We start from the raw sequence: 17,527 nt of genomic DNA on the forward strand, positions 1-17,527 counted from the left end.
GTTTGTTTAGACCGCGCTATTACGACCACTTAAAACTGGCTGCTGCTGCAACAACAATAATAAGCCTTAGAAGGGCATGTAACATTTTGGTTGATTCATGGCCATGTCTTGTGGGGCTATGTCAGCCAGCGACCACTGAAATTGTCACAGGGACTCGAGCAACAATTCTTCATTTCCGGTACAGCTTAAGAGCCTTGCTTCCTTCTCGCTGCCACCCAACCAACCATTGACAAGTGCCAGCACGAGCAAGCGGAGGAGGCTACGTGGACGGGCATATGCCTGCATTGGCCAGAGCCTGACAAAAAGGCGAGCAGCACAGACCGGAAGTTGTTCGCCTGGCCAACCGGACCGATGCCGCCTTTGCCCCCAGATTCACCACGTGCTTTATACACTGTATGGTTTTCATTTCCGGTTTCCGTTGTTCCTGAGTTACTTAAGCGGATTATAGTAACAGCAGCAACGATAGCGACTGCTTTGACCAGGTTTAGATAGGTCGATAGTTTTTCATAAATCTGTTCAGTGCCAGATCGTGTTGGCTTGAAGTTAGAGTATAAACAAACACTTGTATTGTATGCTCAGCTATTCATATATATTTATTTCGTTCTAAACGATCGAACAGTGTTTTTTAGGCCATAACATTGCAGTTGGCGCTGTTCCAGTTGTTGGCGGTGTTGACAAGGTAGTTAGTCAGCTGAGTCATGCTGACGCCGGAGAGCAAATCATTGACATCGAGCAGCACATACTTGGCCATCAGCTGATCAACTCTGGGCTGAATCTCCTTAGCTAACGCCAAAATTGTCTCGCGGGTGATGCTTTCGAAATAGTTGTTGGTTGATATATTCAGCAGTGTGTCCCAGTTGTCGATCCTCACATCAGCCAGGTAAAACTGCAGCTTAAGGTCGGTTATGCGCAGTCCATTTGGATTGGAGAGACTCTGGGCAAATGTATATTCACCCACAAAACGCAGTTGCTCCAGTCGCTCGTTGAGCAAAGTGTTTTGGCGCAAGGGGAACGTAAAGCCAAGCATTGTATAAACGCCCTCCATTATGGTGGAGCCCAAGAATTGAATCTCCGGGAACAAAATGTCGAATGAGACGCGCAACGTGTTGGGATCGTATTCGCGCTTCAGGACCACGATATTGCTAAGGCCCGAGATGCGAATGTTGCTCGCATTGCCAACGATGCTCGTCTCTCCTCTGGTGTAGTTGAAGGCGGTGAATGCGTTGGTCAGCGGGTCCATGACAGGTATATTTTCCGCAGCATAGCCACAGGGTGCCATCTTCTTGAACGCCTCAAGGTACGTTTCGAAGGCGTCAGCATAGTTAACCGTGCTCGTCAGGGGTGAGGCACAAGTGGCGGTTACTACTAGGCCCAATAGGAAAACTGTTGCTATCATTTTGCTTGGTTGTTAATGGAACTCTGTGCAAGTTGGCTCGCACTGCTGCCCTTTTATAGTTGTATCTTTATCTTTGTATCGCTTAACTGCGGATTTGATTGATTACATTTCGATAAACCAGGTGCTCCAAGACCTCTTGTCGTCAATTTGCACATGAATAAGTGAATCATAAGTCTTATGGCCGAATTGATATGCATCGGGACGCAGAACCACGGAAGTATAGTTTTTAAGATATTGTCTTTATTGATACATAAGAGCTGTACCATTATATATAAAGTTCTTCTTTTTGTTAAGTTTTCTAACAAATTGTAAATAAATTGTTCGATAGGTCCCATGTTCCTAAATATTATAGATCTTCTATTTTCTGATAGATTTCAAACGCCCGATTTCTGAAAAGTACCAGGCAATATTTTGGAAAAAACGCCTTGCTTTTCTAGACATACTTAATATGTACACTTCTAAGAAGTATCAAGTATTTATTTGCTTATTATTGATATGTTAAACAATCATTGTTTTTGCGGCAGCTGACCGTTTATAGAGAAATTGGGTTTGACATTTAAATTAATCGGTGTTTCTAGCGGACATACTTATCTTTATCGAGAAAAAAACCAAAATCAAACTCATTTAGTTGTGAGTGCTTTGTTCATAGATCCCCTGTTCCAAGGAACTCTAAATCAGAACAAAATACTTAGTGTATAGGTACAGACATGTAATTAATCGTTGTTTCTAACAGACATTTTTATCTTAATCAAGAAAATAAAAGTAAAATAAGCACAACTTATTTAGTTCAGAGTGCTTTGTTCTTAGATGCCCTGTTCTACGGAACTCTTATCAGAATAAAATAATTAGTGTTACAATTAAATTATCGCTGTTTCTAGCATGAAAACAACAAAAATAATAAAAGTAAAACTTATTCAGTAGAGAGTGCTTTGTTCTTAGATACTCTGTATCTGGAAATCTATATGGGGACAAAACTCTTAGCTTAAAGGTACAGAGCATAATAACCTACTTATAATAAATTCTTATTATATTTATATATAAAAAATATCCAACATTTACTTCAAGCCGGCCATCGTAATATTAGCATTTATTCTAAAAAGATCGCTTCGATTGTCATCAATAATAGATTTGTGTTACGTTCTGAATATAAAACCAATCGTTTAACTACTATGTGAACTACGTCTGTGGGTAATCTACTACTATTTCATAGACACTTTAAATTTTACAGTGCATACTTTTAGGCAATACGTTATTATGGCTTCTCCTTGGCCGATGTCAGCTTGAATAACTGAGCAGACGAATTGGTAGGCGACCCTAAAGAAGTTTAAAAGTGTGCTATGAAAACTCTTCAGCAATAATTAAATTGTACTTTGGAGTAAGTTACCAGGTACAATTGCCAACCGTATAGAGATTCTGTTCAGGGCTCTTTAGTAGATTCATATAGTTTTTTGTTCATTATGCTAATTACTAAAATAAAAGGGAAGAAGCTAATTTTTGGCTCAACTTAAGGTTTAATTTTCTAATTAGTTATACAAATATAAAGTATATTGTTTTAACTAGAGCGTGTTACCCGGGTTTTTTGCTTCTTATTTTAGACATCGCGCTTTCATCCACTTCCCTTACGTCCTTGAGCTAACATTTTTACCCAGCGGAGTATGTTTTCATCGATCGGTGAGATTTTTCAACTCTTTCGATTAAAGGCGTATTCATTATTTTATGATGATTATAAAGAATGTTAACTGATCGTCTTAAATTTGAACATGCAATCTTAGTTAAATTTTGTCAAAGATCTGTAAGAATGTCTATGTAGTTAACTGGAATTTTCCAAAGCTGCGGGTGAAAATTTATAAATTCATCAATTAAATAATGGACTTACGCCACGTTAATTCAGGTATTGGTAAATTCAGCTGTTTAGCTCTTGTGGTCTTGGTTAATCTCCAGTCCTTCATTCAGTCAATCAAAACAAACAGTTAAATGTATAGAGATATAAAGAGGCAGCAATCAAACATGTTTTAAGAACTAGAGACACCAAAACTATTATTTGAATTATTGCATTGCCCACACACTGACACCCGGAGCATATTGAAGTCATGATAAGGATAATAAATAATAATCATAACAAAATGTATAGTTCAATTCATTGCTTTTGATATTTATTGTGCGTATATGCAAGTTGAAGAGCCCATTCTTAAGCCCGAACGTTGCAGCCAGCACTGTTCCACAGCTCGGCTTGCATTACAAAGTAGTCAGTCAGCTGGGTCAAGTCCAGTTTAGAGAGCTGGTCATTGATGGCGGGCAGCACATACTTTCCATAGAACGGTTTGATATATGGCTGAATCTCCTCGGTAAACAGCAGGGAGAAGGAACCAATCAAATCGTTGATGTAATTGTTAGCGGCAATGTCCAAGTGCTTGTCCCAGTTGTCGGCCTTCACATCACCAACAAAATATTGCAGGTTGAAGTCGCTAATGCGCAGTCCGTTGGAGTTGCTCAAGCTCTGGGCGAATGTGTAGTCGCCCACGAAACGCCAATCCGTAAGTTTCTTGTTGATCAGAACACTCTGGCGTATTGGAATTGGGAAACCAGCAATGCTAATAACGCCCTCCACTTCATAGGAACCCAATATTTGTATCTCGGGATACAAGACATCGTAGGTGGCACGCAGTGTGTTGGAGTTGAAGCTTCCGCTGAGCACCTGGAAGTTATCCAGGCCCGAGATGCGGATGTTGCTCACGTTGCCCACAATGTTTGTCTCTCCGTTCTTGTAGTCGAAGGCGTAAAAGTCGACAGTCAGCGGAGCCATTACTGGAATATTCGCGGGAGCATAGCCGCAGGGTAAGATCTTCTTCCAGGCATGGAGGAACATATCAACGGCTTCACCATAGCTGACAATGCTCGTGTCCTGGGTGACGGGTGAGGCACTGGCCACAACGACCAAGAGCGCTAGTAGAGAAAATTTTGCTATCATTTTGCTTCGTTAATGGTAAAGAAAACTCTGTGAGGAATGAGCCGCATATTTATCGCTCGGTAGGCGCCTTTGATAGATTGAAATTTTATGGAACTAGCAGTTTAAGCTGTTTCACAAGGTGTTATCAAATAAAGCTGAACTAGCTGTTCCAGGAATAATCGACATAATGTATAAGATGGAGTTATTGTTGTACATTTTTATGAACACGGGATTTAAATAAAATAATTCAAAAATATATATACTTAGCTTAAATATAAACCTAAACTAATTATATATTCAAAAACAAAAATATTTAATTTAATTTAATGTGAGTCTCTTCCCCTATTTTACCATGAAGTAAAGTAATAGAAGAACCTTCTTTTCAACAGTCGTTCTTATGGTAGCTATATAATATATAAGTCCAATGTTGATAAGATTTTGCATGTGTAAAACTTATAAAAACCGAGCTTGGTCAAGATATATTACAAAAAAAATTTTTTTATAAATAACTTAATGTTCGACCGGTCTTTCCTATGACAGCTATTTGATATAATAAATTGATGTGGATAACATTTTGCATACTATACATAGGGTCCATAGGGTAACATTCATATATGTCGAGATTGGTCAAGATATCTTGATAAACAAAAAGTTTTCCATCCTAGAATTTACTTTTCGACAGATTGTTCTTATTGCAGCTATAAAGTTGTTATTAGGCATTTAAAATACCATTTTTATAAGAGTGACATATTCTTCTTGAAAACTTATTATTTTAGATGTAAATTCCTCATAAGACCATGACTATTTTATATTAAAATCAAGTACGATTGGTCGAAGAGAGCGGATTATGATGTACGTTGTACTAAGGCTTGACGCCATAGATTATCTAATTAAAAACATTTTAATTTTTTGATTTATGCTAAATATCTGAATAACCCAAACGAATATTAAAAAACCAACAATTTAATGATCCAAATTCTCAGTCTGTCAAAAGCGTATTAGTTGGTTTGTTATTAAGTATTTTTACAAAATAGAATAGACCACAATGTGCCTCTGAGTCATTTTCGAACTGCCTCCTTCAAATTAAATCCTTTAAGTCGAATAAACAAATCGTGTTGAGTCATACAATAGATTGTTTAGTTTAATATGATAAGATCCCATGAAAGGTGGTACCTAAAAGCAGAAACGGCCAATTAAAATGCGATCGATCAACGCGATCAAAGCAAAAAAAGTCCAAAGATAACGAATTGACTATAAAAGACAACGAGGATAACGAATTGACTATAAAAGACAACGAGTGCGGCTCATTCCTCACAGAGTTTTCTTTACCATTAACGAAGCAAAATGATAGCAAAATTTTCTCTACTAGCGCTCTTGGTCGTTGTGGCCAGTGCCTCACCCGTCACCCAGGACACGAGCATTGTCAGCTATGGTGAAGCCGTTGATATGTTCCTCCATGCCTGGAAGAAGATCTTACCCTGTGGCTATGCTCCCGCGAATATTCCAGTCATGGCTCCGCTGACTGTCGACTTTTACGCCTTCGACTACAAGAACGGAGAGACAAACATTGTGGGCAACGTGAGCAACATCCGCATCTCGGGCCTGGATAACTTCCAGGTGCTCAGCGGAAGCTTCAACTCCAACACACTGCGTGCCACCTACGATGTTTTGTATCCCGAGATACAAATATTCGGTTCCTATGAGGTGGAGGGCGTTATTAGCATTGCTGGTTTCCCAATTCCAATACGCCAGAGTGTTCTGATCAACAAGAAACTTACGGATTGGCGTTTCGTGGGCGACTACACATTCGCCCAGAGCTTGAGCAACTCCAACGGACTGCGCATTAGCGACTTCAACCTGCAATATTTTGTTGGTGATGTGAAGGCCGACAACTGGGACAAGCACTTGGACATTGCCGCTAACAATTACATCAACGATTTGATTGGTTCCTTCTCCCTGCTGTTTACCGAGGAGATTCAGCCATATATCAAACCGTTCTATGGAAAGTATGTGCTGCCCGCCATCAATGACCAGCTCTCTAAACTGGACTTGACCCAGCTGACTGACTACTTTGTAATGCAAGCCGAGCTGTGGAACAGTGCTGGCTGCAACGTTCGGGCTTAAGAATGGGAGAGAGATGTGGAACAGTGCCGATTGTTCTGTTCGGGCTTAAATTAAATGAACAAAAAATAAATAAAAATTGCTATTCATGAAAAGATGCAACTGGTACTAAATTAAGCTGCGTTGGGGTGGCTACTTCCAAGAAACATTTTTTTTTAAACTTTACAGCTTGTTCGATTTGACTATAATGTATCAATATATTTGGACAAAAACAAAATTTGATTTAAATAAAAAAAAAAATTTCCATGTAAGGATTTTTCACTATTTTTATGGGAATTGAAAATTTGAAAATTCAATTTAATAGATAACAAATGTGGAACGTGTTGACACATTTGTGAGCTGGTTGATTCGTAACGAACGGTTGTTACGATATAGCCATGTCCATGGCCAATTAGTTTTATAATACCTTCAAAATATGTATACAAAAAGTGATTGAGGATATTGCGAGACGCAGTACTAGGTATGTAGACCGTCTGAGGAAAGAAGAAAACCACCTGCTGGTGGTCACCTGGACAACGATTGGGAATTCTGTAGAATAAAACGATTTTACACCCGAGACCTACGATTAGACCACGCGACGGATGACCAAGTTTCACTAAGTTTCTTTTTATGATATGTTTTCATTTATTTTCCTTTACTTCAAATACATTTAAGAACTCATATCTACTTCGGCCTATTCTTCTTTTTGGCTATTTGGTATATTAGCCTCTCGTTGCTAAGCCCTGACTTGTATAGAAACCACAATGCAACTACGAATCAAGGTCAAGATATCTTCAAAAACAAAAAAGTGGTTTATAAATAAACTTCAGCGATTGTAACTATGGCAGCTATATGATATTGTGGTCTGCTCGTACTGATTCTGACATAATTCTGCGTGCAACAGAATGATAGACATATACAAAGTTTTATGGCTAAATAAAAATTCTAGATAGAAATTCTAGTTTGACACTGTGGATACTGATCAAGAATATATACACTTTAAATAACCTGCTATTTATCAAGCAACCGCGCTCATCTCATTATCATAAAATACATCTTCGTGTCCATTGCATTGATCATTTATTTGATAAAAAAGGCATTAAAACACCCTCAAATAAACTTTCTTAACACTGGACAGTGCAATTGGCATTGTTCCAGATCTCGGCTTGCGATGCAAAGTAATCCGCCAACTTAGTTAGGCTCAAGTTGGAGAGCATGTTATTGATAGAGGGCAACACATACTTTCCATAGAACGGTTTGATATATGGCTGAATCTCCTCGGTGAACAGCAGGGAAAAGGAACCAATCAAATCGTTAATATAATTGTTAGCGGCAATGTCCAAGTGCTTGTCCCAGTTGTCGGCCTTCACATCACCAACAAAATATTGCAGGTTGAAGTCGCTAATGCGCAGTCCGTTGGAGTTGCTCAAGCTCTGGGCGAATGTGGAGTCGCCCACAAAACGCCAATCCGTAAGTTTCTTGTTGATCAGAACGCTCTGGCGTATTGGAATTGGGAAACCAGCAATGCTAATAACGCCCTCCACTTCATAGGAACCCAATATTTGTATCTCGGGATACAAGACATCGTAGGTGGCACGCAGTGTGTTGGAGTTGAAGCTTCCGCTGAGCACCTGGAAGTTATCCAGGCCCGAGATGCGGATGTTGCTCACGTTGCCCACAATGTTTGTCTCTCCGTTGTTGTAGTCGAAGGCGTAAAAGTCGACAGTCAGCGGAGCCATGACTGGAATATTCGCGGGAGCATAGCCACAGGGTAACATCTTCTTCCAGGCATCGAGGAACATGTCAACGGCTTCAGCATAGCTGACAATGCTCGTGTCCTGGGTGACGGGTGAGGCACTGACCACAACGGCCAAGAGCGTTAGTAGAGAACATTTTGCTATCATTTTGCTTGGCAATGAAAACTCTGTGAGGAATGAGCGGCACGCGTTGGCTTTTATAGTCGAATCGTTATCATTGGATCGTTAATGCGGCGCATTGATTGATGGTATTTGAATTGATAGTTTTAATTATATCTTGTCCAGTTAGAGGTAAGGTGAGTCAAAAATGAAATATGCTTAAAATTGTCTCTGCTGGGGTTCGCTAAAATGATTCATGGACTGAAACCACTTTATTTTTAAATAATAATGGGCTTATATTGGCTTGTTTTTCAATTGTTAGCTGGAATTATTTGGATTGTATAGTTTAGTTGGAATTGATAAAGCCCTGTGCAAGCTATAATTAGTGAACATTCGGCTATATAACGAAAAATTGTTAACAGAAAATATAATTTTTATATTTTTAAAAAGCTCATTATGGCTAAGACAACGAGAGTAAAGGTTAGTAAAGCATAGTTTCAAAAAACAGAGCATCCACACATCAATTTGCATATATTACAATACGTTTGAAATGTTATCCAATTTTGCATACAGATTGAAGTTTTTCTGCGTTTTCTCCAAAGCACATGAGAGTCTCGGGCGAGTGTGTAAGCAATAGGATAATAGCTCTTGTTAGTTGGCAAAAACTTACACAGAAAAGTGAAATTTTTTTTGCCTTTTCCTAAACACTGAAAATCAGAATCTCATTCGCATTTTTGTGAGTTGTGAGTTGTGAGCTGTGGAGTGGAGATTGTATTATTTGGCTGCTTTTGTTTCAAAATTTTCATTTGGTTGAACGGCTGCTGTTCTTTCAGCATGTACGGCTATTGTTGGAGCTTGTTCCTGCTTTGTTTGAGCATTTCACTTGAAATGCAAAGTTCAATTCACTGCAGGCGCCATTTTGCTTTCCTTAGTCGTGTTGTTTTGCGTTTCGTGCCGGAAACAAGCTGCGTTGCTACCTCCGTTTATGCACACACACTCACACTCACACGCACACACACCCACACCTGCACGCCACACACGTTTCAAATGAAACAAAGCAACAGAGGTTTCTGCAACGGACAGTAGTTACCGCTGGGCAAATACGTGCACATCAAGGATGGATGGCTGGCTGGCTGGCTGGCTGGGCGGTCAGTTAGCAGGCAGGTCGCACTGTCTCCACTGTACTCTGCATGTGTGTGATTGAATGGACTTTTGGATGTTGTACAGCGCTCAGTACGACGATGACCATGACGACGTTTGCCGTTCGCTTTTCCATGCAAATGCAAAGAAAAAAAACATTTTCCATACACAAATCTAAAGGTGGTTGCGACTAGGGGTTGATGTGTGCGTCGTATATTGGTGGTGGGGGGGGATTGGTAGTTGGGCCACAACAGCTGCTGCTGCCCCCAGGGCCGTTGATGATTTTCATAACATGAGCTGCGCCGGACGCAGCGAGTCTGGAGAGATGCAGTCTGTATGCTAATTCTCAGCAGGAACAGCTCGCTTATCTATGTACACGCGCATGTGTGTGAATGTGTATGAGAGGATGTATGCAAAATTGGCTCGCGGCCAAACAAGTGTTGCCAACATTTTTGGGCACATCAAAGTGACAACTGACCGAATTATTTGTATACAAATACAAAAAGTAACTGCGCGTTCGTGTGTCTGTGTGTGTGTGTGTGTGTGTTTGGCTGTGTGTGCCGCTTTAATTTGTGCGGTCAGGTACTTGATGCCTCTCCATGTGACCACAACAAAGCATGGCCCACAGCCAATTGCGTTAGATACAATGCTAATTGGGCCAAGGGTTTGTGTGTGGCTCGAGACTGGGGGTCAGGCGCTGGCACTGGCACAGGCACAAGCTCTTGAATATGTATGCAACAACAACTTGCTTAATAGAAATTACGCCACAAAAACCACATTATGCCGGCGCGTTGTCGCTTTAAGCTACCGGCCCAGTACCTGGGCTGTTGAGCTGCTGGCGCTTGGCCTCTTTGGATTTGCGTTCTGTTACCGCAAAACTTTTAACGTTTGTTTGGGTTTTGTTGTGGCTGGCACTTTCGTCTTTGCGCATTTCGCCCACATGTATTGACTAAATTAATATTCTCAATTGAAAACTTTTCAACAATAGTTGGCGCTGAAAGTTCTTCAAAGCTATTACACTGCGATAAATTTCCGGGCTGCTAAGCAAATTTGTGTGTACCATGAAAATGTAATAGAAGGGGGCTTATTTACCTTTGTGGTTCGGCAAATATATATTTATGCACACATTTTACTTTAAATTGCTGAAATAAGAGATTTATATACAACTGTTTATAATGAATAATTGATGAATGAATATGGACCAAGCCATAAGAGGTATTGTATGTGAGGCTTTCATTTACTATCCGATCCGCTATAAACTTATTTTCAATGATCTTTGGCCATTTCTAAAATTCCCATAGGCTAAACATGGAGCTTGTTTTGGCAAAACTTTCCTATCCGATCAACATAAAAAACTAGACATAAGTTTGGTTTCCTTCGCAAAACGTAGTATATGTTAAGTACCGTTTTTTTATATTCCCCGTTGCGCTGGAAATGAATAAAAAAACGCATTTTTAACGCCCTTCTATGAGATTCTCAAATATCCAAGTGAGAGTTTCCGGTTATCATGCTTTGATTAAAAGTATTAATTAACTTCCAGACTTTCAATTTGCTTCTCCTGCTAGTTTATTTAAATCGAATTAAATGAAGTACAATATTTTTCTCAGTGTTTAGCGGCGGGCATTCCGCAAAACTTTTTAGCATTCCGTAAATGAAGCTTCGTTTGCGGGTGCGTGTGTGTGAAGGGTCGGGGGTGAATATCCCCTTTCTAATAAGTCGCCAGCTATCTGACATTCAAATCTTGGAAAATTTTCAAATTCAATTTGCTGTTGGAAAACAACAAAAGCTGATACCCTCAAGACGCCAAACCACAAGGCAAAAACAAACTCGACCACGCCTCCCCAGCTGCATTGCGGCCAGGCTTGGCGCCAGTTCCAGTTCGTCAGCTATTTTGCCAGAGAAGTGAACAAACATTTTTGAAAACTTACTTGAATAGATTATTAGGAATTATCAAAACTTAATTTAGCTTACGTTCAGTTTCACTTCAGTTTGGTTATGAATGGCGCTACAGTTGGGCGGATGGCCAAAAGGGAGGGGGGGTGGGTAGGCGGGGAAGGGAGCGCAGGTACACGTGCGGGGCTTCTGTTAATAAATGTCTGAATGGATAACTTGAAATCAGGTGGCAAACAATCAGTGAACACCACTTGAAAGGCAGCTATTGAAGTGGTTGCAAAACTTTTGACTGTGCCTTAAAGCCCATTGATCTTGGCCAGTCTTTGTTGTCATCGCTGCTAAGCGGCTTAGAGGGCAGCCCCAGCAGTGCTGGGCACTTAAAAGTTTATCACATGCGATTTTCGCAGTAAAGGAAATAACAAAATCTGAGCCATTTTCATCGCCACGGGCAACGTTTATTAACTGGACATGGGCGATGTCAATGTCGTCATTGATCTAATGAGGCTGCCAGCTAGCTGGAGACGTTGTCTGGCCTGGCATATCCAGCTGTGTAATTGACTTCAATTAAATAAAGCCAACGACACCGACAATTGCACGTTGCCTTTGTGCCGGGGCCCAGCTGGCGGTGTGCGCGGAAATAATGGAAGTGCGCTGGCACAGCTTAAGCTAAGGCCACAGTCAGAGTCAGGGTCAGAAGCAGAGTCAGAGTCAGAGTCAGAGTCGGAGCCTGTGCGGCAGCCGGGGCCACAGAGAGAGCGAGAGCAGCAAATAGTAGATGAATCCATTGCTTCAATTGTAGCCAGGGTCTTTATTCTTTATGCTCGGGCCGGGCGACCTTTTAGCGTCGCTTCCTGGCGCCCACGCAGCGCCGTGCCCAGCACTCAAAGTGGCGTTAATAACGTGGCACAAATTTACAGCAGTAAAATAGAAATACTTAGCTTACCTTGGGGGCTCTTGCCGGGGCCGATAATCGCACGGAAAACGGATGTCCAATTAGTTGTGTGCCAGCTTCCGGCTGCCGTCGCCGCGTTTCTTTCATCAATGCGTATCAACGTTTGCCTGTCAATTGCAGTTCGACTCGTTTTCTATTCATTACGTGCCGGCAAGTGGACCCACGGATTTATTGTAGCCATTTTTTGGATGCCAGTGGCATAATTTTCATATTTGCTGGGATCGTCAATTGCCAACGATTTGCATAGAGAGGCACATATATATGTATATATGGGCGCTTCATCTGATTTATATGCCCGTCGTTCTACTTAATCAATGCGTATTTATGCTCCAAATCCTTGGGATTTGCTTGTGACGCGCTTATCGCGCTGCATACTTTTAGGCATTCATGGCTGAAAATTGAATAAAGGATTTACGGTCTTCAATTGAAGCAGCGCCCAGAGAATGTTATGTCAAATGCGTGTGTGTGTGTATGTGTGTGTGCGTGTGTGACAGGAAGCCAAACAAAGGCAACATGTGTAACTTGTACGGGCTGCAAGCGTCTACGACGACTTCGACGTCGACGTCGACGTCGGCGCCATCAAAAGGCGAGAGGCTGGAAATCTATTAGAACGTGTTTCGCCTGTCAACCCGATGCCGCTTGCCAGGCTCTGCTGCATGCCCCGTTTATATTTTACCCGAGGGCATAATAAGCTTGCCACTGACTGCTCCTTGTGATCCTGGCTCGCGCTTCTTGCGCTCCTTTTTATTTCAGCAATCGCATGCGTGTGTGCCTGCGTAATATTTACTTATGATTGAGTTGCGTGGCGGCAGCGCTAGTGACACCCTTACACACACACACATCCACACAATCATACATATACACACACACACACTCACATTGGCTCGCGCACACACGGCACAACAATTTGGTAAAAGATTGCGGTTGCTTTACTGATTTTCTCACCCATTTCGTGTTTTTTATTTAACCATGTTAGTGTGTGTGTGCGTGTGAGTGTGTGTGTGTGTGCAGCGGGTGTGAGTATGCGAGAGTATGAGATGAAAATTTAAATTGATTTTGCATTGTTTGACTGTCATTGTTGTTGCTTTTGCTGCCCTCGTCCTCGGGGTTGTTTCGCTTTCTTTTTGTTGTTCTTTTTGTTTTTTTTTGTTGTTTTTATTTGTGGCCCTGATAAACTGCGACCCACACATCCGCAATATTCTTATAAATTTCAATTTGTGCACCATAAATGCGGGCATGGAACATGAAATGAGTTTTCTTAGTATTCTATGTGTGTAATAGGTAACATTGCCAGAAAACTCAATGTACACATTTAGAAGTTACGATTGCTGTAGATCGGTCTCAACGCGGTCTGTAGTGTATATGTATACGTTCTTTTAAAATGTATACAACTCCTATCGGCGGCGATATCGATTTGTTATCGATTTGTTATCGATTTCTTATCTTGCAAACAGTAGAAATATATACTTGTTGCTAGTTCGGGCAGGAGAAACGGGGCAAATAGAAAAATGTATTCAATTGGAGGTATATTTACAAAAGTAACAATAACTTTGATGTGAAAGCCTCAATAAAAAGTAAAATCTATGGATTATATTAAAAGATTATATAGTTTTATTTCCAGCATTTTGTTTTAACATTTGCTCATTTAAGTCAACGCTTAAATTCAATTCAACTCTTTTGCGCCATAAATGATTTCCATGGCATAAGCAGCACCCTTTGCGACCCGAACATTATTTGGTTTTATATGAAATTGTTTTACGCCGTTTACCGTGCATCCCTTCGGGTGTTTTGGCTCACGGGTGGACGACTGTTACCGCCTTTCCACTAAACTAAAAACTTATTTTGTTGGCTTTGTTTCCATTTCTTTAGGTTTTTCTTTCTCCAGCCAGTGTTTGCTGTTCATACAAATGTTTATCGAGTTGTGCGTTGATTTTCCGCTTGCTTTGGTTTTACAGCGCCCGCTCCTTGCGAGATTTTCGGGGTATCCATTGGCATGGCCGTGGCTATAGCCGTAGCCGTAACACGTGCACGGTAGGGTTAAACATCACCGACACTGACATGTGGCCCCGCTCAGCCCAGGGTATGGGCTGGTGCGATTTCTGGAGAGATGGGTTCTGTAGCGGCTGAACGCATGTGTATTGGTAATTGAATTTATTGTTTGACACTCAAAGTACCGTTGAGTCAATTACGCTGGAAAATTGGTATCAAAATATTTACGAGCTGTTTATTGCATTACGCAAGTTGATGCTCGGGGCCCCACGAACCCAAAGGTAATGCAATTTACATGCTGATGCGGCAGCCCGATTACGTATATCGTGAATGGTGTATCATTCGAGAACGATTATAAGGATGGAGGCAATACATGGCAAGACAAATAGCACTGAAATGATTTGCTGAAGTGTAAATTACAAGCACACCTCAATTAGGTGGGTTTACGCAGCTCTCTTGTAGCAGATACAAGACTCGCAGATAATTGTGGCATAGCTAACGCCTCAGTTAGCACTATTACCCTAAATTATTAACATTTAGCAACTGCCGGGTAAATTCAAGTGGAATCGTTTAGCATTTGTGGATCTAATATCAGTGGACCACTCGTAAATGCATATAATGTTCTGGTCAATCTCCTTAAGTAAATTTCTGCTATTACAGAAAAATCGCTATTTTGCTTAACTTCTACTTTAATCATTCAACAAATATCACATCGATAAAAAAGATATATTTGTAAGACCCAACCAAATATCTTCTTCAATATTGTGGTTTTTGTTTATAATAATAAATTTTATTTGATACAAATTTTGATAATTTTAGTTTTATTACTTAAAAAAGATATTATTAATAACTATTAGTATAACATTTTAAAAATCACTGTTTACCATAAGATTTAAATTTGAGTTCGGATCTTCGTTTTTTTTATTTTCTGACTTACTGTAATCATTAAAAATTTGGTTATACAGCTAATTTTCTCTCTTTTTCTTATTAAAGTATTGAAAGCGACTAATTAGCTTCACAATACTCTTTTTCCTTTAAGCTGTGGAATCCGAATGTAGCAGAACAATGGGCTTTGAGCACGCACTGTTCGTTTGCTTAAATTCCTAAGATTTTAATTCTTAAATAGCACACATTTTGAATTTGAATTCAGTAATATACCATTGTCTATGCAGAGAACGAACCTATGCCTCCTATTGTGTAGATATGTAAACCATGCTAGCTTAACAGTCCTGTCAACCCTTGCCATATTTGCTGAGGAATGGATTCTGGGTGCCGTACATTGTTTCGCAACTCGATAAGTGGCTGACCGACAGCTGGGTCATAGGACAAACGAACTGGGGAGTAACAGTTAATTAGCGCGACTATATCAAACCCTCAGACCGCCCGGAAGATTCTACGACGAGCGGGCACACACATGCAGCCATCAACAAATCTATTTGGATCTGTATGAGATATGCATGCGCTGTTAGCAACAACAATAGGAACAAAGCAATAATAATGTCAACCAAACCATGCAATTAAATGCAAACAATTTGCTATAATTTATGTGCGGCGGCATTGGCGACTGCGCCGCAAAATGTTGCATGAAGCGACTAATGCACAACGGAAGCGGAAATATGTGTGGCCGCCATGACTGAAAGCTTCAACTGTATGAGGCAAGTATACATATATATACATATGTATATGCATATATGTGTGCGTGTGTGTTCTTGTTAATTGGCTCAACCCTAATTGAAGAATTTGCTGACCCGTCAAAGCTGAAAATTTGCTTTGCAAATTTTGCATAAGCTCGGATAAAAAAGTTCAAATTAAACAAATGGAAAAAAAAATTAAACAACTAAAAACCAGACCAAATGTTATAGAACAAAATATGAAAGCGCGGGGCAGTTTTGGAAATTCACAAAATTTGCATATGTAGCGACCAGTATAAGCAATGTATATTAATGCATTTAAGTGAGGCGTAAAATGCATAAACTAAACAAAACGAGGATAAATAAAATAAACGACTATCTTCAGCATGCCGAAAATTGAATACCCTTGTTGGCATATGAATTTATTTTAAAGCTTTCTTTCCAACTGTCTGTTCTTAAAGTAGTTCGATTTGATAAAGTTTTGCAGGTGTGTTGGAAGAATAGAATAGAATCATTAAAAAACACAAAACATCAATTTTCTGATTGAATCTTTCTATAAGCATTGTAAAGATCGTAAATGTCAAGTTTTGTAAAGAGACAGCCGGGCGGACGGACAGACGGATATGGCTATATCGACTCGGCTGTCGGGACCATATTTCTTTATGGTTGTCTTCTTCTATTCGTTTTAGATATCAGGACAATTTCAAATACTCTACAGGCTCATACAAATCATTTATATTCTTGCATGTTAGGGTAAAATATATTGTATTAGCTGCATTTTGTGGTTAATTAGGCGGTTTAGTTGGAATTTCCGGCTGTGCTGTCCTGTGCTGTAAATTTCATTCTCGAATTCGCCAATTTTACGGTACGTCTGCCAATGGGAAACCCAATCTCTAAACCGATTGTAAAATGATTAGTACACAGGTGAAGCGAAGCGTATGACTATTAGCCCATTATTATTGGCCACCACAAGCTTGGCCATAAGGTCCCAGGCCCCAACCTGCCAGCTCCATAGAAATAGATCCGCCATGGATGCATTGTTGGTCCGCTCTGGCCAGCAGCTGTCTAATTTAAATTAATATTATGCCAAGCAGCAGCCACAGTCATATGGCATATGGCATATGGCACATGGTACATGGCACATGGTACATGGCGCATGAATTGTCCTTCGGGCCTACGCTTGGCTCCTTTGTGCGCGACGACCACGGCAAATTGAAATTGGAACTGCAACCGGATGTAATTGGGCTTGCATATGGTCGGACTGTCGTTTTGTCGGACAGCCGTTCGGTGGTCTGATAATATCATTGATAGCTTTTGCCACAATTTGTAACCACAATAAGTTGTAGCTGCGGCAAAAAAGGTCAGAAGTCTGGCCGGCGTATGCACAGTATTCACTTACCATCGCACTCGCATTCGTATTCGGTCATTTCTGTCATTTACGAACTGGGATTTTAAGCTCGGTTTGTGCGTGCATGCATTGCTTTCATTTGGCCATATGCTTTGTTAGGCTTTGCTGCCTGCATTTGATTATTGCTCTTGTCGCCGGGTAGATTACATTGTTACCGATGCACAAATGAAGTCTATACGCGTGTGTGTGTGTGTGTGTGTGTGTGTGTGCGTGTG

General features: G+C 40.5%; 4 protein-coding genes across 4 annotated transcripts; 1 reads left to right on the forward strand and 3 right to left on the reverse strand.

Moving 5' to 3' along the window:
- Positions 1–625: 625 nt before the first annotated feature.
- LOC135437092 (uncharacterized) lies at positions 626–1,396 on the reverse strand. Its single transcript, XM_064694930.1, has one exon. It carries the CDS (start codon positions 1,394–1,396, stop codon positions 626–628), a length of 771 nt encoding a protein of 256 aa, XP_064551000.1.
- Positions 1,397–3,584: 2,188 nt separating this feature from the next.
- Positions 3,585–4,364, reverse strand: LOC135437093 (uncharacterized). Its single transcript, XM_064694931.1, has one exon. The coding sequence runs from the start codon at positions 4,362–4,364 to the stop codon at positions 3,585–3,587; it is 780 nt and encodes a 259-aa protein (XP_064551001.1).
- A 1,323-nt stretch (positions 4,365–5,687) lies between these two features.
- On the forward strand, positions 5,688–6,467 carry LOC135437094 (uncharacterized). Its single transcript, XM_064694933.1, has one exon. The coding sequence runs from the start codon at positions 5,688–5,690 to the stop codon at positions 6,465–6,467; it is 780 nt and encodes a 259-aa protein (XP_064551003.1).
- Positions 6,468–7,567: 1,100 nt separating this feature from the next.
- Positions 7,568–8,347, reverse strand: LOC135437110 (uncharacterized). The gene has a single exon (XM_064694955.1). It carries the CDS (start codon positions 8,345–8,347, stop codon positions 7,568–7,570), a length of 780 nt encoding a protein of 259 aa, XP_064551025.1.
- Between the last annotated feature and the right edge of the window lie 9,180 nt (positions 8,348–17,527).

Source organism: Drosophila montana, unplaced genomic scaffold, assembly GCF_035044405.1.
Source record: "Drosophila montana isolate Dmon_TW-CO22-7 unplaced genomic scaffold, ASM3504440v1 contig_3733_1, whole genome shotgun sequence".
Taxonomy (NCBI): domain Eukaryota; kingdom Metazoa; phylum Arthropoda; class Insecta; order Diptera; family Drosophilidae; genus Drosophila; species Drosophila montana.

Excerpts from the sequence above, each read along its gene's own strand:
- LOC135437092 (XM_064694930.1), bottom strand. The coding sequence starts at position 1,396 with ATGATAGCAACAGTTTTCCTATTGGGCCTAGTAGTAACCGCCACTTGT.
- LOC135437093 (XM_064694931.1), bottom strand. The coding sequence starts at position 4,364 with ATGATAGCAAAATTTTCTCTACTAGCGCTCTTGGTCGTTGTGGCCAGT.
- LOC135437094 (XM_064694933.1), top strand. The coding sequence starts at position 5,688 with ATGATAGCAAAATTTTCTCTACTAGCGCTCTTGGTCGTTGTGGCCAGT.
- LOC135437110 (XM_064694955.1), bottom strand. The coding sequence starts at position 8,347 with ATGATAGCAAAATGTTCTCTACTAACGCTCTTGGCCGTTGTGGTCAGT.